This window comes from Lichenostomus cassidix, chromosome 22 (assembly GCF_008360975.1).
Source record: "Lichenostomus cassidix isolate B80296 chromosome 22, HeHo_3.0, whole genome shotgun sequence".
Lineage (NCBI taxonomy): Eukaryota > Metazoa > Chordata > Aves > Passeriformes > Meliphagidae > Lichenostomus > Lichenostomus cassidix.
In genome coordinates this window covers 3,550,203-3,574,617 of record NC_139502.1, presented here as the reverse complement: position 1 = coordinate 3,574,617, position 24,415 = coordinate 3,550,203, and the positions used below count along the sequence as shown (strand labels likewise).

Sequence of the window (24,415 nt, the reverse complement as noted above, 5' to 3'; positions counted from 1 at the left end):
AAAGGGCCGAACGAGGCCGGGAAGAGCCGAGGGAACCCGGGAAATGCCGAGTGAAGGCGGAAAGGCCCGAAGAGGGATTAAGGGGCCGAGGAGAGACGGAAAGGGCCGAAGTGGGAGGAAAGGAGACGGAAAGGGCCGAAAGGAGGCAGGGAGGACCGAAGGGAGCCGGGAAGGGCCGAGAAGAGCCGAAGGGCCCCGAGCCCTGGCCGTTATGGCGCATGCGCACTGTCCGCACCCCCTCCCCGCAGAGCCCCAGTCCCGCCGCCAGGGGGCGCCAACGGCCGCGCAGAGCCCAGCCCTGCCCCTCCCCCCTCCTTCCCCCCCGGGGTCACCAACCCCCGGGATGGGGACAGGGACACCCCCGGGATGGGGACAGGGACACCCCCGGGATGGGGACAGGCACACCCCCGGGATGGGGACAGGCACACCCCTGCAGGGATTGGGGCACCAGGAAAGTGCCTCCCGTCTCTGTGGCTCCCACACCCCCGCAGCTGTGGGAACCCCCTGGCATCACCCCCTGACACCTCCGGGGTCACCCCGAAGCAATGGGGATCACAGGGGTCACACTCACGCCGGTATGGGGGTCCCAGAGCTTCCCCCCCCCGCTATGGGGACCCTGGGCTCCCCCACCCTTCCAGCTATGGGGTCCCAGGGATTGTCCCCAGATACTCATGGGGTACTCAAGCCCCCCTCCCCAGCTATGGGGTCCCAGGGCCCCCAGCCCCCCCTCTATGGACACCCAGGGACAACCCCCCAGTTACGGAGTCCCTACGCCTCAACCCCCCCAGCAATGGGGCTCCCAGGGTTCTCGTTTCCCCCGTTATGGGGTCCCAGAGCTCCCCGCGATACTGGGGTGTTCCAGGGCTCCATTCTCCCCCATTATGGGGTCCCAGGGCTCCCATCTCCCCCCGTTCTGGGGTCCCCACGCCTCACCCCCCAGCAGTCATGTTCCCAGGGCTCCCCCTCCCCCTTACAGGACTCCCCCAGCCCCATTTCCCACGGCCCGGCCACCCCCCGCCCCCGTTCCCAGCCCCCGCCCCGTTCCCCGCAGCGTTCCCAGCCGCAGAGGCTCCCCGGGGATCCCCGCGCTGACCCCCAACATCCGGGGCGCCCCCCCGCCTGGGAACGGCTCTGCTCTGCCCTTTTATAGCCGCACGGAGATTTTCCATGAGCTCAGCGGGGGGGCACAGAGCCCCTCAGCCCGGCCGCTGCCCCCGCGGGCGCCGCTGCGCACAGAGAGACAATCCCGGGCTTTTTCCAACTCCTTTTATTATTAATATAAAAATACTCACGTATTTACAGCAAATAAATATATTTCGGTAACAAATAAATTACACTGGGGGGGGTTATACAAAAGGGGAGGGGGTCGTGCAGGGCGGGCAGGCGGGGGAGGGGACAAACGGCCAGGGCAGGGTGGGGACAGAGCCCTGGGAGGGGACATGGCGGGAGGGGGGAATAGAAAAGTTGTCAGGAAGAAAAACCCGATCGGTTCGGAAATGAGCCCAAAAAAACGTCCTGGGGTCGCTGCCCGCGGGGGACACGGGGGGACACGGGGCCCGGGGTGTCCCCAAGGTGTGTCCCGCCAGGGGGACTCGGTACCGAAGGCGGAGGTGGTGACCGGGAGCAGCTCCGGGGCCCAAGGCGGGCAGCGGCCCGGATGTGACACGGTGGCACCAGGCAGGGCTGGGTGACAGCGCTGTCCCCAGGGTGGGTACCAGAGCCAGGGTGACAGGGCTGTCCCCAGGGCAGGTACCAAGGTGACACTACTGTCCCGAGGGTGGGTGTCCCAGCCCCAAAGCAGATACTGGTGCCAGGGTGACACTCCTGTCCCCAAAGTGAGTGCCAGGGAGCCCATCCTGTCCCCAAGATGGGTCCCAATGACAAAATATCAGTCCTCAAAGTGGGCACTGGCTCTGGAGTGACACTCCGGTCCCCAAGGCAGTACTGGGGTGCCACTCCCATCCCCGAGGCAGGTGCTGGGGTGACACTGCTGTCCTCAGGGTGGCTCCCAGTGCCAGTGCGGCAGTCCCCAAAGTGGGCACTGGCAGTGGGGTGACACTCCTGTCCCCAGGGCAGTGGCTGTGCTGATATGTCCATCCCCAGCCAGGTGTCCGGTGCCCAGGCTGGCTGTCCCATGCCCAGGCTGGCTGTCCAGTGCCCAGTCCGGGTGTCCAGTGCCCAGCCTGGTGCCCGGCTGAGGTAGCTGCGCTCACACGGACGACTCCTCGGGGTTGGAGTCGGGCAGCGGCTGGCGCTGCTGCAGCTTGCGCCGCAGCTCCTCGGCCAGGTCGGCGCAGGCCGGGCGCTCCTCGTGGCCCAGCGCCAGGCGGATGTAGCCGTTGGAGGCCGAGCCGCGCAGGGGGCCCAGGTGGATGCGGGTGGGCGAGTGCAGCGGCTGCCCGGGGATGGCGGCGGGCGGCGAGGCGGCGCCGGGGCCGCCGTTGCGGCAGCAGGCCGTGCCGGCCGTGCCCGCGTGGCCGGGCACGATCTTGAGCGAGCCGTCCGAGTAGTAGTAGCTGGAGGGGTCCCAGAGCTTCTCGTCCGAGTCGGAGGCGGCGCTGGGCACGAAGCGCGGGCTGGGCGGCTCCTTGGGCAGCTCGATGGGGTACACCAGCGTGCTCTCGATGGCCTTGGCGCCCTTGCCCAGCTCCTCGCGCAGGCGGCGCCACAGCGACAGCACAGCCAGCAGCAGCGCCAGGCACAGCGCGCCCAGGCACACGGCCAGCACCCACACCGCGCCCGCGCCGTCCGGCGCCGCCCGCGTCTCCAGCGGGGCTCCGGGGCCGGGCAGCACGGCCACGCGGTACTCCTGGGCGGGCAGGCGGGCGCCCTGCTCCTCGGCCAGGCAGCGGTAGGTGCCGCTGTGCTGAGCGCCCGCACCGGGCACCACCAGCGCCCGCAGCCGCGCCTCGCCCAGCACCAGCACCTGCTCGGACGCCAGCGCCCGGCCCTCGAACGTCCACAGCGCCCGCGCCAGGTTGGAGCCCAGGCGGCACGTCAGCACCAGGTCTGTGCCCGCCACCACCGTCACGTTCTTGGGCGTCAGCGGCCCTAGGGGACAGCGGGTCAGTGGGTGAGGTGGGATGGGATAATGGGATGGGATGGGATAATGGGATGGAATGGGATCCATGGGATAGGATGAGGTGGGATGAGGTGGGATCCATGGGATGGGATGGGATATGGGATATGGGATGGGATATGGGATGGGATGGCATGGCATGGCATGGCATGGGATATGGGATGGGATCCATGGGATGGGGTGGGATGGAGCCACGTGGCACCGGGAGAGGCTCACCTTGCTGGGCCACCTGTGGCACAGAGCAGGCGCCTGTGTCGGAGCTCAGCACGTCCTGCACCAGGTGGGACCTGCAGGACAAGGGCAGAGTGAGGGGTGCCCTCGTGGTGTCCCCTGCCCAGGAGCCCTGCACCCACAGGATGTCCTGAGCAGGAAGGGACCCAAAGGACCATGGATCCACCCCCTGGCCCTGCACAGACATCCCAAAATCCCACCCTGTACATCCCTGCGGTGTCCAAACACTCCTGGAGCTCTGGCAGATTTGGGAATGTCACATTCCCTGGGGAGCCTGGGCAGTGCCAGCACTCTCTGCAGGAAGAACCTTTCCCAAAATCCACCCTAAACCCCCCAGCACAGTCTCAGCCATTCCCTGGGAGCTGTCCCTGTCCCAGCCAGCCCCGCTGTCCTGCTGTCCCCATGTCCCCACATCCCGCTGTCCCCGTGTCCGTACCCGTTGGTGCCATCGGTGGGGATGCAGGCGCTGCCGTTGCGGCTCCAGGCGCAGTAGGGATCCCGTGCCAGGACACAGTCGGTGCAGGACTGGTAACGCCCGCAGTCTGCCAGGGGCAGCTGTGCCACCTGCAGCCGCGAGCCGGCGAACAGCAGCTTCTGTGGGGGGACAGGTGAGTGACACTATAGGGACACTGGGGGGACACTGCCACCGCCACCCCCTACCCCAACAGCAGCTTCTGTGGGGTGGGGACAGTGGTGAGTGACACCGCAGGGACACTGCCACCCCCTGCCCCAGCAGCAGCTTCTGTGGGGGGACAGGTGAGTGACACCGTGAGGACACTGTGAGGACACTGCCACTGCAACCCCCTGCCCCAACAGCAGCTTCTCAAGGGGGACACAGTGAGTGACACTGTGGGGACACTGGGGGGACACTGCCACCACCATCCCCTGCCCCAAACAGCAGCCCCTGCAGGGGTGGGGACAGGTGAGTGACACTATGGGGACACTGGGGGAACACTGCCACCACCACGCCCTGCCCCAACAGCAGCCCCTGCAGGGCAGGGAGTGGCTGGGTGACCCCGCAGTGACCCCATGGTGACACTGGTGACACCACCGTCCCTGCACGCTCACCTTGGTGGCTGCCAGCACCAGGCTCTCCACAGGCTGCGCTGGCTCGAACACCTGCAGCTCCTCCACCAGGTGGATGTGGCTGCCCAGGTCCAGCGCCTTGTGCACCCAGCCGTCACCTGTGGGGACAGGGGACACTCAGGGACGGGGCCACCTTGGCCACTGTCCCCATGGTGTCCTGTGCCCTTGGCACCCTGTCCCCTCACTGCCCTGTCCTTCGGTCCCTGTCCCCTCAGTCCTCATCCCCTTGGTCCCCATCCTGTTCCCTTGGTCCCTGTGTCACCTGTTCCAATGAAGAGCACCTCGTAGATGGCCCCATCCAGCCCTGCCACGTGGACCCTGTGCCCTCAGTCCCTGTCCCCTGGTCTCTGTCCTCACAGCACCCTGTCCCCTGTCCCCTCAGTGACCTGTTCCCTCGGTCCCTGTCCCCTCAGGGCCCTGTCCCCTCAGGGCCCTGTCCCCTCAGGGCCCTGTCCCCTCACTGCCCTGTCCCCTCGGTCCCCATCCCCTGTCCCCGGGTCATCTGTTCTGATGAACAGCACCTTGCAGACAGCCCTGTCCAGCCCTGCCACTCGGTCTCTGTCCCCTCACTGCCCTGTCCCCTCAGCGCCCTGTCCTCTCTCCCCTCAGTGTCACCTGTTCCGATGAAGAGCACCTCGTAGACAGCCCCATCCAGCCCAGCCACACGATCCACCACGAGCTGGGTGAAGTTGGCATCCTTCTTGAGCAGCAGCGGGCGGCCGTGCTGGGGCGGCACCGCCTCGTCCATCAGCGGGTGCTTCTTGGCGAAGTTCAGCGTGTTGTCTGGCAGCTCCAGCGAGCTGGCAAAGCCGTTCTGGCGGTGCCAGTCCGTGATGCACTGCGGGGCACGGGGCATGGTCAGGGCATGGGGGACACAGGGCATGGTCAGGGCATGGGGGGCACAAGACACTGTCAGGGCACAGGGGACACGGGGCACAGTCAAGGCACGAGGGACATGGGGCACAGTCAGGGCATGAGGCATGGTCAGGGTGTGGGGGCACAGGGTGGATCCCAGTCCTGCTTAGGAGGGCACAGAGGGCACGGGGATGGATCCCAAATCCTCTCAGGAGGCACAGATGGACCTCAATCCTTCAGAGGGCACCATCAGCCCCACAGACGGACCCTAATCCCTCAGAGGGCACCACCAGCCCCACAGATGGATCCCAACCCCTCAGAGGGCACCCTCAGCCCCACAGACAGACCCCAATCCCTCAGAGGGCAGCCCCAGCCCCACAGACAGACCCCAATCCCTCAGAGGGCACCCTCAGCCCCACAGACAGCCCCACCCACCCCACAGCCATCCCCAGTGCCCACACTCACCGCGCCAGGCCGGGGGCTGGGCACCTCGTCCGAGTAGCGTCCCCATTTCTGCGCCTGCTCCCGGTACTCCTTGTAGGGCCCCTCGAAGGCCTTCTTCACCTCCAGGATGTGGTAGCGGCAGATGGCAGACACATCCACGTCCCCCCTGTGGGCACACGGGGTTGGTGACATCCACTGCCACCATCCCACTGTCCTGGTGCTCCTGAGAGGGCTTGGGACCCATCCCACCCCCAGGACAGGGCACCACAGTGACCAATGGCACCGGGACAGGGCCACCATGGACAACAGGGCATGGCCACTATGGGCACCATGGGCTGCTGTGGTGACCATGGGCTCAGGGACAGGGCAACCATGGTGGCAATGGGCACAAGGACAGGGCCACTGCAGGCACCATAGGCACTAGGACAGGATTGCCATGGTGACCATGGGTACTGGGACAAGGCTACCATGGGCACAGGAACAGGGCTGCTGTGGTGACCATGGGCACAGGGACAGGGACAGGGCAACCATGAACACCAGGACACGGCCACCATGGGCACCAGGATATGGGCACTGCAGACACCATGGGCACAGGGACAGTGTCACTGTGGGCACCATGAGCACCCGGACAAGGCCACCATGGACATCAGGACAGGGCTGCTGCAGCCACCATGGACACCAGGACATGGGCACTGCAGACACCATGGGCACAGGGACAAAACCACCATAGGGACAGGGTCACTGTGGGCACCACGGGCACCAGGACAAGGCCACCATGGACACCAGAAAACAGCCACCAGGGCAGCAGAGCACTGACCAGCGGGCGCGGAAGACGCCGAAGAAGGCGGTGTCCTGCCAGCGCTGCCCGCGCAGGGTGAACACGGCCTGCAGGCGGTTGAAGTGCAGCTGCTGCTCCGGCGCCGAGCACAGCAGCCGCGCCTTCAGGAACGTCGTCCACTTCTTCTGCAGCGTCCGCGCGCCACCAACGTCCCCCTGCAGGCACAGCGACAGCGGGGTCACCGGGGACACTGGGATAGGGCCATTGTGGTGACCAGGGACACCGGGATAGGGCCATTGTGGTCACCGGGGACACCGGGATAGGGCCATTGTGGTGACCAGGGACACTGGGATATGGCCATTGTAGTGACTAAGGACACTGGGATAGAGCAATTGTGGTGACCAGGGACACCGGGATAGGGCCATCAGGGTGACCAGGGACACTGGGATAGGGCCATTGTGGTGATCAGGGACACTGGGACACAGCCACTGTGGGTGCTGGGACAGGGCCACCATGGTGACCAGGACAGGGCCACCATGGGCACCAGGACAGAGCCCCTGTGGGCACCAGGACAGGGCCATCGCAGGCACCATGGGCACCAGGACAGGGCCACTGTGGGCACCAGGACAGGGCCACTGTGGGCACCAAGACAGGGCCATCGCAGGCACCAGGACAAAGCCACCATGGTGACCACGGGCACAGGGAAAAGGCTACCATAGGCACCAGGACACGGCCACCATGATCACCATGGGCACTGGGACAGGGCCACCACAGGCACCATGACAAGGCCACCATGGGCACAGGGACACGGCCACCACTTGCACCAGGACAAGGCCACAGTGGGCACCATGACAAGGCCAGCACGGGCACCATGACAAGGCCACCACAGGCACCAGGACAGGGCCACCATAGGCACCCAGGCAAGGCCACCATGGTCACCCCATGGCAAAACCCCCAGCAGTGGGGGGCAATGGTGGGGAAAATGAATTCCAGCATCCCTGTGCCCATGAGTGGCATGTGCTGGAAGGTTCTGGAAACCAGGACTGGTGCCAGAACAGAGGAATCAAAGAAAGCCTATGGATGAAAAGATTATGCTAGTAATAATAATAACAATAGTAATAGTAGTAATTATTATAGTAATATAATAACTGAAATAGAAACAGAAATGCAATTATTCCATACCCATCCCCTGCTGGGGGTGCATCAGGGTGGACAAACCCCACACACCCAGCACCAAAGCCATGTCAGCTTCCCACCCCACCAAAGGCTCAGGGCGTGTCCCTGCCGGTTCCCTGGTGTCCCCAGGTGTCCCCAGTGTCCCTGTACCTTGCAGACCCGTGCCACACGAGCCACCAGCTGCTCGGCGTAGCAGTCGTACTCTACGGCGCGCTCGCTGAAGAAGAAGTACACCTTGTCGTCGTCGCCAGTGCTGCTGCCCGCGCTCTCGGGCACGAAGGCCGACGCCACAAAGTGGGGCTCTGCAAGACCACCGTGCCATCAGCCCTGTCCCCTGCCTGTCCCCTGTCCCTGTCCCTGTCCCCGTGCCCACCGTTGAGCCAGGAGGTGAGGTACTCAGTCTTCATGGAGTAGTGCGGGCCCAGGTTGCGCAGGATGACGGGCTCCGTGCCCAGGAAGTTGTTGAAGGTGGCAGAGTAGAGCTCGCCGTCTGTGACAAAGGGGTTTAGGGGGGTGTGGGGGGCACGGGGACACCCCCAGGGCCCCAGCGGTGTCACCTACCCACGATGAGGCCGGTGTGGCCCTTGGTGGGGTCGTAGGGACACTTCCCTTTGCCGTCCTCAAATGCCACCTGGTCCAGGGTGAAGCCGGACAGCTCCTGGGGGCACAGGGGTGGGTTGGGGTCCCAAACCCTTCCTAGCTCATGTCCCCCCACACCCAGAGCAGCCCTGGGCATAGGGACACCCCCTGGGTGACCCTCCTGGGCACAGGGACGCCCCCCTGGGTAACCCTCCTGGGCACAGGGACACCCCTGGGGCACCCTCCTGGGCATAGGGACACCTCTGGATGAGGGACAGGGACACCCTGGGTGATCCTTCTGGGACAGGGATGGTCATGAACAACCCATTAAAGGGACAGGGACACCCTTAGACCACTCCCCTGGACATAGGGATATCCCCCAGCTGATCCTTCTGCGACAGGGATGCCCCTGGATGAGCCATTAAGAGGACAGGGACACCACTAAATGATGCTCCCAGGGACAAGGACATCCCTGGATCACCTTCCTGATGACAGGGACACCCCTGGCTGATGCTCCCAGGGACAGGGACACCTCTAGATAACCCATTATGGGGACAAGGACACCCATCCATGATCCTCCTGGACATGGGGACACTCCTGGATGACTCATTCTGGGGACAGGGACATCCTTGGGTGATGCAGCTGGGAACAGGGACACCCTTGGATGGTGCTCCTGGGGACAGGAACACCACCGGATGATGCCTTATGGGGACAAGGACACCCCTGGACCACCCTGGACACAGGGACTCCTCCCAGATGACCCATCTGGGCCACTCCAACACCACCCCAAGGGCACAGGAGACACCCCCAGGACTCCCTCACAGACACAAAACCATGCCCTGCACACAGGGACATGCCAAATGCCACCCGCGGGGACAGGGACATCCCGCAGGGACACTCCTGGGCCTCATCCCCCACGGGGCAGGGGAGAAGCTGGGGTCCCCACAGGTTTTGGGGTCCCCACTCACAATGTAGGTGCACTTGGGCTGGAAGGCATAGGTGCCGCAGGCGTAGAGGTGGGAGCTGTTGTAGCTCTGCAGGAAGCGCACGTAGTTGAAGCAGTCGGTCTGGGAGGGCACAGAGGGGACATTCAGGGGGTGACAACACACGGGGAGCCACCCCTGGGTGCCCCAAACCCCCCACAGCACCCATGAGTGACCAACCCACCTGGTTGTTCTTGCCCTTCTGCACGCACTCCGCTTTCTTCTCCAGGGGGGCCTCCCATGAGATCTGGGGGTGACAAAGGGTCAGGGGCTGGGATGTCACCCTCACCCCAAATCCCCCCTGTTCGGGGTGCCCCAGGGTCTCACCGCCGCCTTCAGCTCCACGGTGCCGGTGGCCAGGGCGAACACGGCCTCGCGAGCACCAACGTACAGCAGCGCCTCCGCCTCGTCCAGCGTCAGCGTCAGGTAGTGCGACACCCCGCCCTGCGAGAAGCGCTTGGCCGCGTCCTGCAGCTCTGCGGGGACACGGGACACCGCGCTGGGACACCACAGCTCTGTGGGGACGCGGGGCTGGGACACCACAGCACCCCCTGGACCCCATCCCACAGCTCTGCGGGGACACGGGCACAGGGGACACAGGGCTGGGACACCACAGCTCTGCGGGGACGCGGGGCTGGGACATCACAGCAGCCCCCAGCCCCACTGGATCCCATCCCACAGCTCTGTGGGGACATGGGGACACAGGGCTGGGACATCACGGCACCCCTGGCCCCACTGGATCCCATCCCACAGCTCTGCGGGGACATGGGACACGGGGACACAGGGCTGGGACACCACAGCATCCTCTGGCCCCACTGGATCCCATCCCACAGCTCTGCGGGGACATGGGGACACTGGGCTGAGACCCTCAAACAGCTCTGCGGGGACATGGGGACACTGGGCTGAGACACCACAGAACGCCCTGACCCCACTGGATCCCACCCCAGGGCTCTGCAGGGACATGGGGACAGCAGGCTGGGACACCACAGTACCCCTCACTCCCAGCAGACCCTGTCCTACAGCTCTGTGGGGACACCGGGCTGGGACCCCCCCACAACTCTGTGGGGACACGTAGCTGGGACCCCCTCACAACTCCGTGGGGACATGGGGACAGTGATCTGGGACCCCTGCCCCCACAGCCCTGTGGGGACACCAGGCCAGGACCCCTGCTCCCCCCCGCCCCCACCGGCCCCCCCGGAGCCCCCTGGCCCCATGGCACACAAAGGGCTCTTTGTCACCAGCGGCGCCGGACGAACACAGTGGCCTTTGCAGGGACCCCGCGGCCCCCCCGTGCCCCCCCCGCGCCCCCCGGCCACCCCCGGGCCCTGCAGAAAGGAGCCATTGACGGGACAGCGCCAGGGCCCCCGGGCAGGGACAGGGACAGGGGCTGGCACGGCACGGGGGCGGCACGGGGACGGCACGGGGCAGAGGCACGGCAAGGGGTGGCGGACCTGGGTGTGGGGACAAGGGACACGGCATGGGGACAGTGGCACAGTAAAGGGGTGAGGGTCCTGGACACCTCACCCCTGGGCACAGTAAAGGGGTCCTGGGCACAGTAAAGGGGTCCTGGGCACAGTAAAGGGGTGAGGGTACAGGGACAGGGACACTGCACAGGGACAGTGGCAGAGTAAAAGGGTGGAAGTTCCGGGCATGGGGACAAGGTACACAGTACAGGGACAGTGACACAGCAAAGGGATGGGGGTCCTGGGCATGGAGACAGGGGACATGGCAGAGGAGTGGGGGTCCCCGGAGACAAGGATGGGGACAAAGGACACAGCATGAGGACAGTGACACAGTAAAACGGTGGAGGTTCTGGGCGTGGGGACAAGGGACACAGTACAGGGACAGCGGAACGGCAGAAGGGCGGGGGTCCCGGACATTGGGAAAGTGACATAGCACAGGGACGGTGCTATGTCCCCACAGCAAAGGGGTGGGGACAGGGGACATGGCACAGGGACAGCATGGGGACAGTGGCACAGTGAAGGGACAAAAGGCTCAAGCACAGGACAGTGGCATGGGATGGGGTCTGGCATCAGGACAGGGGACACTGGCACGGAACAGGGATAGATGACAGGGGGCATTGCCACCAGATGGGGACAGAGGAATGTGGCACGGCACGGGGACACAGGGCATGGCACAGGGACAGGGACGCTGGAGCTGGCATGGCACGGGAACACAGGGCACAGCAGATGGGGACATGGTGACAGCGCACAGCAGGGACAGAGGCTGCTGGCATGGGAGAAGGATAGAATCCTAGAGTGTTGGCAGAGCAGGGGGACAGAGCACAGGGATGGGACAAGGGACATGGCACAGGGATGGGGACAGGGGACACGGCAGAGGGATGGGGACAGGGCACAAAGTACAGGGATAGGGACAGGGGACACGGCACAGGGATGGGGACCTCAGGCAGTGGCACAGGACTGGGACACAAAGCAGTGTCCCTGGGTGTCCCCCCTGTGCCCCCACAGACCCCCAGCTTTGGGGACACCCACCCTTCCCCACAGTGCTCACAAGACTTAGGGGGTGTTAAAAGCCACCTGAGGTGACGACAACAGCCACCATCGTGTCACCCCACCATGACCGAGGGACACAACCAACCCTCCCACCGTGTGTACCTCAGTTCCCCGCTGTCCCCGAGCCCCTGGGTGTGTCCCCGGTACTCACCCGCGTAGGGGACAGTTCTCCTGGGCACGGCGCTCCACGAGGCCCCCGGGCTGGTGGCAGCGGCGGCGGCAGCGGCGGCGAGGGCCAGCAGCGAGGCGAGGGCCAGCGGCCGGCCGGGGGCCATGGCGGCGGGGCGGGGGGGACAGCGCGGGGTCCCTGGGGGGTCACACGGCCCCGTTAGGGCGGCGGCGGCGTCACGCGGGCAGCGCGGGGACAAGGCGGCATTGAGGAGCGCGTCACGAGGTGGGGGCACCCCGCACAGCCCCGGGGGTGTCCCGAGCCTGCCCCGCCCCGGGGGGAGCCCACGGAACGGGAAACGGGCCTGGTCACTGCCCGCCCCCCCGCGTCCTGCCCGGGACCCCCGGTGCCCCGGGGCTGCCCCCGCCGTGCCCCCCCGCCCGGGCCGGGCAGGATGCGGCCGGGAATTGTTCTGCCCTGCCCGGCGGGAAGCAGGAAGTTGGGGGGGCCCGGGGGGGGGCCCCGCGCCGCCCGGGAAGGATTTCCGGGAGGGTGGGGGGACGGGAACGGGCGTGGGAATGGGGGACACCCCGGCGGGGCTTCCTGGGGCAGGGCGGGGGCTCACGGTGCCACGGGCACAGCTGGGGTGTCACGGGCACATCTGGGGTGCTATGGGCACAGCTGGGGTGTCACGGGCACAGCTGGAGTGTCACTGACACAGCTGGAGTGCCGCTGGCATAGGCAGGGTGGGATGATCCTGACCAGAGTGACGGGCACAGCTGGGGTGTCACAAGCACAGCTGGGGGGCCATGGACACAGCTGGGGTGTCATGGACACAGCTGGGGTACCAGAGGCACATCTGGGGTGTCACGGGCACAGCTGGGGTGCTGCTGGCACATCTGGGGTGTCACGGGCACAGCTGGGGTGTCATTGGCACGGGCAGGGTGGGATGGCCCTGACCAGAGCACCAGGGGCAAAGAGGGGGTGCCATGGGGATCAGTTGGGGTGTAACAGGGAATAATGGAGTGCCCTGGGCATGGCTGGGGTGCAACAAGGACAGTTGGGGTGCCCGGGGCAAAGGTGGGGTGCCCTGGCCATGGCCAAAGTGCCACAGGCACAGCTGGGGTGCCCTCAGGGTGCCAGGCAAATCTGGGGTGGCACGGGCCCAGCTGGGGTGCCACAGGCAAAACTGGGGTGCCACAGGGAGAGTTGGGGTGCCATGGGCAGAGCCAGGGTCACACAGGCAAAGATGGGGTGTCATGGGCATGGCCAGGGTGCCAGGGCCACAGCTGGGGTACCACGAGCACAGTCACCGTGCAACAGGCAAATCTGGGGTGCCACGGGCACAGCTGGGGTGCCCTGGGCACGGTCAGGGCACAACGGGCACATCTGGGGTGCCACAGTCACAGCTGGGGTGCCCTGGGCACACCCGAGGTGCCACAGGAACGGCCACAGCGCCGTGAGCACGGCCAGGGCTCAACAGGCACAGCTGGGGTGCAACAGGCACAGGCACGGGGACAAAAGCACAGCGAGGGTGCCACAGGCCACAGCCACGGCCGGGCTGTCCTGGGCACAGCCGGGGTGCCAGGGCAGGGCCGGGGTGCCCAAAGCGGGGACAGGCACCCTCAGGGGACAGTGGGTAGCACAGGTCACCGCGGTCCCGAGCTTGGCGCCGGACACCCGGGGGTGCCACGGGGGCCTGGGGTGCCACGGCCCCGCAGCGCTGCCATCCCGGCCGGGGGTCCTCATGCCGGTCCCACCCCAGGGTCCCCACACCGGTCCCATCCCGGGGTCCCCACGGCGCTGCCCTCCCACCCCGCTGTCCCCACGGCCCCCCCGGCGCCCCCCGCTGCTCGTACCGGGGGGATTCCCGGTGCACCGACGGATGCGAGCGGCAGTGGGGGCGGGGGGATTCCGGCCCCCCCATCCGCGGCGGGGGAGCCGGCGGCGATCCCCGGTACCGGGAGGAACAAAGCGCCTCCCCCTCCTCCTCCCGCCCCCGCGGCTCCGCCACAACAATACCGGGGCGGGGCGGGGGGGCCGGCCCGGCGCGGGGGGGCCCGCACTCACCTCGGGGCGCGGCGGCGGCGGCGGCGGCGGGGCGGGAGGCGGCCGTGAGGGGCGGGGGGGCCCGGGGGGGCCCGGGCGGCGCGGCGGGCGGCGGGAGGCGGCGGCGCGGGGCGGGCGGCGGGGCCCGGGCGGGGCTGCGGAGGGAGGCGGCGGCGCGGGGCGGGGGCCCGGGGGCGCGGGGGGGCCCGGCCGGGGCGCGGGAGGCGGGAGCGGCCGTGAGGGGCGGCGGCGGGAGCGCGCCGCGCGGCTCCGCGGGGCTCCGCCCCGTGCGTGACGTCACGGCCCTGAGGGAAGGGGGCGCGGGTCGGGTCGGGTCAGATCGGAACCGCTCGGGTCGGGTCGGGTCAGATCGGAACCGTTCGGGTCTGCTCCCGTAGGATCGGAACCGCTCGGGTCTAGTCGGAACCGCTCGGGTCTAGTCGGAACCGGGTCCAGTCAGAACCGCATCCGCTCGGAACTGCTCGGCTCAGATCGGCACAGAACCAGTCGGATCTTACTGGACCCAGTTGGCTCAAGCCAGCTCAGCGCAGCCTGGCTCAGCTCGGTTCGGGCCGGATCCAGTACCAGTCACCCCAGCTCAGCCCAGCCCGGCTCAGCTCGGTTCGGGCCGGATCCAGAACCAGTCACCCCAGCTCAGCCCAGCCCGGCTCAGCTCGGTTCGGGCCCGATCCAGAACCAGTCACCCCAGCTCAGCTCAGCTGGCCTTAGCTCAACCCAGCTCTGATCAGAACCAGCTGGGCCATATTGGAACCAGCTGCCTCAGCCCGGCTCAGTTCAGCTCAGTTCATGTTGGATCAGAACCAGTAGGAGCATGTCTGGAACCAGTCAGCTCAGCTCAGCTGGGCTCAGCTCAGCCCACTTTGGGTTGGATCAGAACCAGTCAGCTCAGCGCTGGTCAGTTTGGATCGGGTCGGATTGGATCAGAACCAGTTGGCTTGCCTCAGATTGACTCAGATTGCATTGGAACCAGTTGGGCCCAACTGGAACCAGGCAGCTCGGCTTAGCTTGGGGCCAGCACCAGCAGGTTTAGCTCAGCTTGGCTCAGCTTGGCTTGGCTTAACCCTGCCCCACTCAGCCTGGGCCTGGCTCAGCCCAGCTCAGCCCAGTTCAGCTCCACTGGCCTGGCTCAGCTCAGCCAGGCACAGCTCAGATCTTGGCTTGGCCCAGTTTGGGTTGTCCTGGTTGGGCACAGTCCAGTTCAGGCCACTGTAACCAGTCTCAGTTCAGCCCAGTTTGGCTCAGCCCAGTTTGGTTTAACCCAGCTCAGTCCAGTTCAGCTCGGCTCAGCCAGGCTCAGCTCAGCTTGGTTTTAGTCAGCCCAGTTTGGCTCAGCTGATCCCAGTTCAGCCCAGTTTGTCTAGTCTCAGTTTGGCTCGGCTGATCCCAGTTCAGCCCATCTTGGCCAGTCCCAGCCCAGCTCTGCTCATCCCAGCTGGGCCTGGCTGATCCCAGTTCAGCCCAGTTTGGCCAGTCCCAGTTTGGCTCTGCTCATCCCAGTTCACCTCAACTCAGCCCAGTTCAGTCCAATTTGGCCAGTCCCACTTCAGCTCTGCTCATCCCAGCTGGTCCCAGTTCAGCCCAGTTTGTCCAGACTCAGTTCGGCTCAGCTGATCCCAGTTCAGTCCAGTTCGGCCAGTCCTAGCCCAGCTCAGGTTTTGGGGTGCCCATGGCCCTGCTGCCCCAGGCGAGGGGGGACACCCCCGGGATTTGGGCAGGACCCCCCTTTCCTCCCACAGCTGGGGCAGAGGGACACCCTGGCACCTCCTGCTCCAGCTGTGCCAGGTGGCCCTGGGGACACAGGGGGTCAGGGACACGGTGGGACCCCCTGTGCTCGTCACCCACCTCCGTGCCACACTCCCCGGTGCCACACCCGGAGCCACCCCCGGCGCCACTCCCGGTGCAACCCCTGGTGCCATTCCCGGTGCCACCGCCAGTGCCGTTCCCGGTGCCATTCCCGGTGCTATTCCCAATGCCACCCCCGGTGCCGTTCCCGCTGCCAGCAGCCGGATCCCGCCCCCTTTGTGCGGGAGCACCCGGCCGGAATTAACGGATCAGCACTGCCCCGGAGCCGCGGGGCTGGGCCAGTCCTGGCGCCCGCTTTCCGGGGCCACCGGGCACCCGCGGCCAGCCCGACACGGCACCGGGCACCTACAGCCAGGTGGACACGGCACCGGGCACCGAGAGGCTGTCCCGGCTGGCACTGCCCGGGGCACCAGCCCGGGATACCTGCCTGGGAATGCCCGGGATACCTGGCCAGGAATCCATGCCTGGGATACCTGCCTGGGAATCCTGTCCGGGATATCTGACCAGGAATCCTGCCCAGAGTCCCAGCCCGGGATATCTGCCCAGGATACTTTCCCAGGATATCTGTCTGGAATGCCTGCATAGGAATCCTGCTGGGGATCCATACCTGCCTGGGATATCTGACCAGGAATCCTATCCATAGTCCATACTGCTGTCCCAGCCCGGGATAACCCACCAGGGGTCCCTGCCCAGGGTCCACACCTGGGATATTGGACCAGGAATCCTACCCAGGGTCCATGCCTGGGATCCCTGCCTAGCAATCCTGCCTGGGATATTTGTCCAGGACACCAGCCTGGGGTCCCTGTCCCTCTCTCCTTCCCGGAATACCTGCCTGGAATACCTGCCCGGCGTCCCTGTCCAGCACACCTGACCAGGAATCCTTCAGGATCCTGCCCAGGGTCCCTGTCCCGGCGAGGCCGAGGAAGGAGAGGAGGAGGACAAACCCCAGGTGGCACCACCGGTGTGGCAGCACAGCCGTGTCACCTCCAGGGACAGGACAAGGTGCCCTGTCCCCGAGGAGCCGCGTGGTGCCATCCGTGGCCGGGCTGGCACAGCCGGCAGGCACTGCTCCAGGCGCTGGCATCGCGCTCGGGTAATTAACGGGGCAGAGATAATGAGGGCGCAGCGGGCACGCTCAGCGGGCACTTCAGCGGGCAGATGGCACCGAGCTTTGTCCCCGGGGCCAGTGCAGCGGTGGCTCCGGGGGGAGGGGGGCTCTGCCCATGTCCCCTGTCACCCTGAGATGCCCAGGGACCCCCAATGCCCAGGGGACATCCCGATGTTTAGGGACTTCCCAGTGCCCAGGGACACCCCAATCCCCGATGTCCAGGAACCCCTCAGTGCCCAGGGGCTGTGGGGACAGTGTGGGGCTGATCAGGGCCCCCCTTGGAGCACAGGAAGGGCCCTGGGGACAATGTGGGGGTGACCAGAGCCCATCTTGGGGCACAGAGAGGTCCATTGGGGCAGTTGTGGGGTGACCAGGGTCTCCATTGGCACACAGGGAGGTCCATAGGGACAATTCAGAGGTGACCAGCATCCCCACTAGGGCACAGAGAGCTCCACGGGGACAATTTGGAGGTGACCAGGGCTCTCCATTGGTGCACAGGAAGGTCCATAGGGACAATTTGGGGGTGACCAGTGTCCCCCCAGGCACACACGAAGGTCCATAGGGACAATTTGGGGATGACCAGTGTCCCCATTGGTGCACAGGGAGATCCACAGGGACAATTTGGGGATGACCAGTGTCCCCTCTGGTGCACAGGGAGCTCCACGGGGACAATCCGAGGCCAGCGAGGTCCTCTTTGGGCCACCACGTGTCGCTTACCCGGGAAGGGGCGTGGCCTAGGGCGGGGGCGTGACCCACGGACAAACAGCCAATAGGAGGCGGCGCAGGCAGCGCAAACCACGCCCCCTCAGCAGCCCCGCCGCGTTCAACCCCCGCGGCGCTCAAACGTCAATCAAAGCGTGGCGGGAGGGCGGCTGAGCCAATCACAAACAGGTTCCCCCGTGGGGGGCGGGACTTGACTGACATCAACCAATCACAGCAGGGTGGGCGGGGCCCCGCTGCCGCCGCGCATTCCGGGTCGCGCCGCCGTTTCCGGTTGCCCCGGAAGTTCCGGCGCTCGCGGTCCCGGTGCGGCGGCGGCGCGGCCTGCTCCGCTCCTGCTCCCGGCTGCCTGCCCGCGCCCGCCGCAGCCATGGCGGACGTGACTGCCCGCAGCCTGCAGTACGAGTACAAGGCGGTGAGTGCGGGCTCGGTGCCCTGAGCCCTTCCCGGTACCGGGAATCGCCGCGGCGCTCTCCAACCCCGGCCCGGTGCCCTGAACCCTTCCCGGTACCGGGAATCCCCGCGGCGCTCTCCAACCCCGGCCCGGTGCCCTTCCCTGGCTCCCTCCGGTACCCTGAGCATCTCTCCGGTACCGTGAGTTCCCCTCAGTGAATCCCCTCACCCCCTCAGGCCCGTTTCGGGACCCTCAGCTCTCCTCAGCCTCACGTTGGGGTTTCTCTGACCCCCCAGCCCCATTTGGGACCCCCAGTCTGGTTTGGGGTTCCCCAGCCTCCCCTCAGCCCCGTTTCGGTACCTTTGGACTCCTCATCAGCCCTGATTTGGGGTTCACAGGTCCCGCTCAGCTCCACTGTGGGATTCCCTGACTCCCCTCAGGCTCACTCTGGGACCCCCAGCCCGCCCTCCGCCCCATTTCGGGAGCAATTTCAGGGTTCCTGTCCCCACTGGGATCCCTCTGACCCCCCAGCCCCACTGCAGGACCCCCAGATCCCCTTCAGGACGTTCTAGTGTCCATTTTGAGACCCCTGAACCCCTTTCAGCCCCAATTTGGGATCCCTCAGACCTCCCCAACCCCATTTCAGGACCCTCAGATTCCCCTCAGGGCGTTCTAGTCCCCATTTTGGGACCCTTGACCCCTTTCAGCCCCAATTTGAGACCCTTCCGACCCCCCCAGCCCCATTTCAGGACCCTCAGACCCCCCTCAGGACCCTGTCAGCCCCTTTTGGGACCCCTGAATCCAGACCCTCCTCAACCCTATTGTAGGACCCCCAGCCCCACTTTGGGACCCCTTGGAGTTCTCAGCCCCATTTTGGGACCCCCAGACCCCCCCCAGCCCCACTTTGTTGCCCTCAGTCCCACTTCAGGACCCCCAGATCCCCCTCAGGATTCTCTAGGTCCCATTTTGGGATCCCTGGACTCCTCTCACCCCCAATTCAGGACTCCACAGCCCCCCCAGCCCCATTTCAGGACCCCCAGACTCCCCTCAGGACCCTCTAGTCCCCATTTCGGGGCCCCTAAACCCCTCTCAGCCTCAATTCAAGACCCCTCAGATCCCCCCCAGCCCCATTTCAGGACCCCTGGACCCTCTGAGGTCCACTTTGAGACCCTTCAGATCCTCCCCAGCCCCATTTCAGGACCCCCAGATCCCCCTCAGGACCCTCTAGTCCCCATTTTGTAACCCATAACCCCTCTCAGCCCCAATTTAGGATCCCACAGCCCCCTCCCAACCCCATTTCACCACCCCCAGACCCCTCTCAGGGCCCCCAGCCCCATTTCAGGATCCTCTCAGCCCCTCTTCAGGACTCCTGAATCCCCCCAGCCCCATTTCAGGACCCCCAGACTCCCATCAGGACCCTCTAGCTCCCATTTCCTAACCCCATAACCCCTCTCAGCCCCAGTTTAGGACCCCTCAGACCCCTCCCAGCCCCATTTCCAGCCTCCCACCCCGCTCCCCATGCCTCCCTGCCCTGTGTCTCACCCCATTCCCATGTTCCCAGAACTCCAACCTTGTGCTGCAAGCTGACCGCTCCCTGATCGACCGCACGCGGCGCGATGAGCCCACGGGAGAGGTGCTGTCCCTGGTGGGCAAGCTGGAGGGAACCCGCATGGGGGACAAGGCGCAGAGGACAAAGCCCCAGATGCAGGAGGAGAGGAGGGCAAAGTGAGTGGGAAACTCAGAATTCTGTCCTGGGATAATGGGGTGGGATGTTGGAAACGGGAAAGTTGTCTCGGAGGAGCAAACCCCAAAGGCAGGAGAGGAGGGCAAAGTGAGTGGGAATTGAGAATTATATCCTGGGATAAAACTGTGGGATTTGGGGAAACTGGAGGGGACAAAACCCCAAATGCAGGAGGAGAGAAGGGCCAAGAGAGTGTGAACTGGGATGGGATTCCTGGGATAGCAGGGTGAGATGTTGGAAATAGGAAAGTTATCTCAGAGGAGCAAACCCCAAATGCTGGAGGAGAGAAGGGTTAAGTGAGTGAGGATTGGGAATTCTGTCCTGGGATAACAGTGTGGGATTTGGGAAGCTGGAGGGAACCCGTGTGGGGGACAAGGCGCAGAGGACAAAGCCCCAGATGCAGGAGGAGAGGAGGGCCAAGTGAGTGGGGATTGGGAATTCTGTCCTGGGATGATGGGGTGGGAGTTGGGGAAACTGGGAATTCCATGCCAGGATAGCAGGGTGGGATGTAGGGCAGTAGGAATTCCATCCTGGGATAGCAGGGATGTTGGAAATGGGAAGGTTATTCCAGAGAAGAAAACCCTAAATGCAGGAGGCGAGAAGGGCAAAGTGAGTGGCAACTGGGAATTCTGACCTGGGATAATGGGGTGGGATGTTGGAAATGGGAAAGTTATCCCAGAGGAGAAAACCCCAAATGCAGGAGGAGAGGAGGGCAAAGTGAGTGGGGATTGGGAATTCTGTCCTGGGATAATGGGGTGGGATTTAGGGAATTGGGAATTCCATGCCAGGGTAGCAGGGTGGGATGTTGGAAACAGGAAAGTTATCTCAGAGGAGCAAATCCCAGATGAAGGAGGAGAGAAGGGCTAAGAGAGTGAGGGGAACTGGGAATTCTGACCTGGGATAGCAGGGTGGGAATTGGGGAATTGGGAAAGTTGTTCCAGAGGATAAAACCCCAAATGCAGGAGGAGAGGAGGGCCAAGTGAGTGAGGGGAATTTGGAATTCTGTTCTGGGATAACAGGGTGGGATTTGATGAATTGGGAATTCCATCCTGGGATAACAGAGCCTCGGGATGGATTGGGATGGGTCTGGGGGTGTTGAAGGAGGTGGAGGAGGCTGGGGATTTCACTTGCCAAGTTCCACTCTGGATGCCAAATCCTGGGAAAGCTGCTTTGCCTGGGTCCCCATTGATCCTGTTATTTTCCTCCTGGGATCCCATTTATCCCCTTTTTCTCTGTCTTGTTTTCTTCCTGTGCCCCCACTGATCCCATTTATCCCATTTTTTTCCCTCCTGGCACCCCGTTTATCCCATTTTCCCCTCCTGTGCCCCCGTTTTTTCCCACTGATCCCATTTTTCCCCTCCTGTCATCCCACTGATCCCATTTTCTCCCCTCCTGTGCCCCACTGATCCCATTTTTTCCCCTCCTGACACCCCATTTACCCCATTTTTCCCCTCTTGTCACCCCATTTATCCCAATTTTCCCCTCTTGTCACCCCATTTACCCTATTTTCCCCTTCTTGTCACCCCATTTACCCCATTTTTCCCTTCTTGTCACCCCATTTACCCCATTTTTTTCCCTCCTGTGCCCCATTGATCCTGTTTTTTCCCCTCCTGGCACCCCATTTACCCCATTTTTCCCCTCTTGTCACTCCACTGATCCCATTTTTTCCCTCCTGTGCCCCCACTGATCCCTTTTTTTCCCCCTCCTGGTACTCCATTTATCCCATTTTTCCCCTCCTGGCACCCCATTGATCCCATTTTTTTCCCTCCTGTGCCCCACTGATACTGTTTTTTCTCTCCTGGCACCCCATTGATCCCACTTTTTTCCCTCCTGTGTCCACACTGATCCCATTTTCTCTCCTCCTGGCACCCCACTGATCCTATTTTCTCCCCTCCTGTGCCCCCCTGATCCTGTTTTTTCCCCTCCTGGCACCCCATTTACCCCATTTTTCCCCTCCTGGCACCCCACTGACCCCATTTCCCCCATTCCCATTCCCCAGGCGGCGGAAGCGGGACGAGGACCGGCACGACATCAACAAGATGAAGGGTTACACGCTGCTCTCCGAGGGCATCGACGAGATGGTTGGCATCATCTACAAACCCAAAACCAAGGAGACCCGCGAGACCTACGAGGTGCTGCTCAGCTTCATCCAGGCGGCCCTGGGCGACCAGGTGAGCCCTGGGGACATTGGTGGGGTCGTGGGATGGGTTTGTGGGATTGTAGGATGGGTTTGTGGGGTCATGGGATGGGTTTGTGGGGTTGTAGGATGGGTTTGTGGAGTCATGGAGTGGTTTGTGGGGTCGTGGGATGGGGTTGTGGGGTCTTGGGATGGGTTTGTGGGGTTGTAGGATGGGTTTGTGGGGTCATGGAGTGTTTTGTAGGGGCAAAACCCCTCAATACCCCAGGAGATTTGTAGCCTGGGAGTTTTGCTCTAGAAAAGGGAAGTGAGGAAATGTGATTAGGGATCAGGAAAAGCAGCTTTTCTGGGAAATTCTGCATCAGGAAAAGGAGATTTCGTGGGATATTTGGCACCAGGGCTGGAGGGATGTTAAGGAGCATTAGTCCCACACCTCCCACCGGATCAGGATGCTCCAATCCTCATCCATCCAGGGATCCAGGGGCAGCCAGGATTTGTTAGGATATTTCCCAAAATCCCACTTTAACTAGAATGTAGGGTCGTGGAATGGTTGGAGTGGAAGGGACCTTAGATCCTATCCAGTTCTTACCCCACACCTTCCAGCAGGTCAGGGTGTTCCAATCCTCATGCAGCCTGGCCTTGGGCACCTCCAGGATTGGTTAGGATATTTCCCAGTGTCTTGTTTAAATAAGGATATGGGATGATGGGATGGTTGGGGTTGGAAGGGACCTTAAATCCTATCCAGTTCCACCCCAAACCTTCCACTGTCCCGGAGTGTTCCTAGCTGCATCCAGCCTGGCCTTGGGCACTGCCAGGGATCCAGGAGTTTCCCATTTCCTCATGGGCACCCCGAGAACTCATCCTTCCCTCCCCTCCATTGCTGCTGTTCTGGGTCCATTCCCACTCAGATCCACCTCTCGGAAACCCCAAAAACCCTCAGGACATTTCCTACCCAGAGTTCCCATCCCTTTCCCATTCCCAGCTGCAGGACTGGGATCCAGGAGTGTCCCATTTCCTCATGAGCATCCCGAGAAGTTCTCTTTCCCTCCTTCCCTCCACTCCCTTGCTCTCCCCTCCATCCCATCACTGCCATTCTGGAGCCATTCCCACTTGGAATCACCTCGCAGAAACTCCAAAAACCCCTCAGGCCATTTCCCACCCCGGATTCCCATTTCTTTCCCATTCCCAGCCACAGGACTGGGATCCAGGAGTGTCCCATTTCCTCATGAGCACCTTGAGAAGTTCTCCCTCCTTCTCTCTCTCTCCCCTCCATCAGCCCCACTCTGGATCCATTCCCACTCAGATCTACCTCTCAGAAACCCCAAAACCCCTCAGGCCATTTCCCAACCTGAATTCCCTAAAACCCTCAGGACATTTCCCACCCCAAATTCCCATCCCTTTCCCATTCCCAGCTGTGGCACAGGGATCCAGGAGTGTCCCATTTCCTCATGGGCACCTCGAGAACTCATCCTTCCCTCCCCTCCATTGCTGCTGTTCTGGGTCCATTCCCACTCAGATCCACCTTTCAGAAACCCCAAAAACCCTCAGGATATTTCCCACCCAGAATTCCCATTCCTTTCCCATTCCCAGCTGCAGGACTGGGATCCAGGAGTGTCCCATTTCCTCATGAGCACCTTGAGAAGTTCTTCCCTCCCTCCTTTCCATCACTGGTCCTCCAGGTCCAATCCCACTCAGATCCACCTCTTGGAAACCCCATAACCCCCAGGCCATTTCCCACCCCAAATCCCCATAACCCCACAGGCCATTTCCCACCCCAAATTCCCATAACCCCTCAGACCATTTCCCACCCAAATCCCCATAACCCCTCAGCCCATTTCCCACCCTGAATTCCCAAAACCCCTCAGGCCATTTCCCACCCAAATTCCCAAAACCCCTCTGACCATTTCCCACTCTGAATTCCCATAACACCTCAGGCTATTTCCCACCCCAAATTCCCATTCCTTTCCCATTCCCAGCTGCAGGACTGGGATCCAGGAGTGTCCCATTTCCTCAAGGGCACCCCGAAAAATTCTCCCTCCCTGTCTCCCCTCCATTGCTGCTGCTCCGAGTCCATTCCCACTCAGATCCACCTCTCAGAAACCCCAAAAACCCTCAGGACATTTCCCACCCCAAATCCCCAAAACCCTCAGTCCATTTCCCACCCCAATCCCCATCTTTCCCCCCAGCCGCGGGACATCCTGTGCGGGGCGGCGGACGAGGTGCTGGCGGTGCTGAAGAACGAGAAGCTGCGCGACAAGGAGCGCCGGCGCGAGGTGGAGCTGCTGCTGGGCCCGGCTGACGACACCCGATACCACGTGCTGGTCAACCTGGGCAAGAAAATCACTGACTACGGGGGAGACAAGGAGATCCAGAACATGGGTATGGGGTTTTGGGGTTTATGGGGATAACAAACAGCCAGGGATTTGGGGACAAGGAGATCCAGAACATGGGTATGGGGATTTTGGGGTTTACGGGATTCCTCGGGTTAACAAACACTCGGGGACCAGGAGATCCAGAACATGGGTATGGGGTTTGTTTGGGATTTATGGGGTTTCTGGGATTCACAAACACCTGGGGACTCAGAGATTAGGAGATCCAGAACATGGGTA

The 24,415-nt window shown here is 63.6% G+C and overlaps 2 protein-coding genes across 8 annotated transcripts in view; one reads left to right on the top strand and one right to left on the bottom strand.

The window, feature by feature from the left end:
• Nucleotides 1-1,250: 1,250 nt before the first annotated feature.
• On the bottom strand, nt 1,251-13,953 carry SEMA4C (semaphorin 4C). Of its 3 annotated transcripts, none has more exons than XM_085080565.1 (15): nt 13,904-13,953; nt 11,876-12,031; nt 9,539-9,687; nt 9,396-9,458; nt 9,197-9,295; nt 8,211-8,307; nt 8,023-8,139; nt 7,800-7,951; nt 6,513-6,688; nt 5,717-5,861; nt 5,012-5,234; nt 4,379-4,494; nt 3,747-3,904; nt 3,296-3,366; nt 1,251-3,051 (listed from the first exon to the last, which is right to left on the bottom strand). In XM_085080565.1, the coding sequence occupies exons 2-15, from the start codon at nt 11,997-11,999 to the stop codon at nt 2,210-2,212; spliced, it is 2,532 nt and encodes an 843-aa protein (XP_084936691.1). In that variant the 5' UTR covers nt 12,000-12,031; nt 13,904-13,953; the 3' UTR covers nt 1,251-2,209. The 3 variants fall into 3 exon arrangements, with proteins under 3 accessions (XP_084936691.1, XP_084936690.1, XP_084936692.1); XM_085080564.1 differs by lacking the exon at nt 13,904-13,953 and adding an exon at nt 13,693-13,838; XM_085080566.1 differs by lacking the exons at nt 9,197-9,295; nt 9,396-9,458; nt 9,539-9,687; nt 11,876-12,031; nt 13,904-13,953 and adding an exon at nt 8,439-9,121 and having other exon boundaries at nt 8,211-8,406.
• Nucleotides 13,954-17,818: 3,865 nt separating this feature from the next.
• SNRNP200 (small nuclear ribonucleoprotein U5 subunit 200) overlaps nt 17,819-24,415 on the top strand; it is a 78,963-nt gene continuing 72,366 nt past the window's right edge. Inside the window, exons 1-4 of one of the 5 annotated variants that reach the window (XM_085080876.1) lie at nt 17,819-17,949; nt 19,490-19,653; nt 21,669-21,840; nt 23,993-24,185. In XM_085080876.1, coding sequence (XP_084937002.1) covers nt 17,905-17,949; nt 19,490-19,653; nt 21,669-21,840; nt 23,993-24,185 — 574 coding nt within the window. In that variant the 5' untranslated portion in view covers nt 17,819-17,904. Of the gene's footprint in view, nt 17,950-19,489; nt 19,654-20,348; nt 20,387-20,621; nt 20,649-21,668; nt 21,841-23,992; nt 24,186-24,415 lie in introns of those variants that run through there. The other 4 variants (XM_085080871.1, XM_085080870.1, XM_085080872.1 and 1 more) reach the window with 4 other exon arrangements.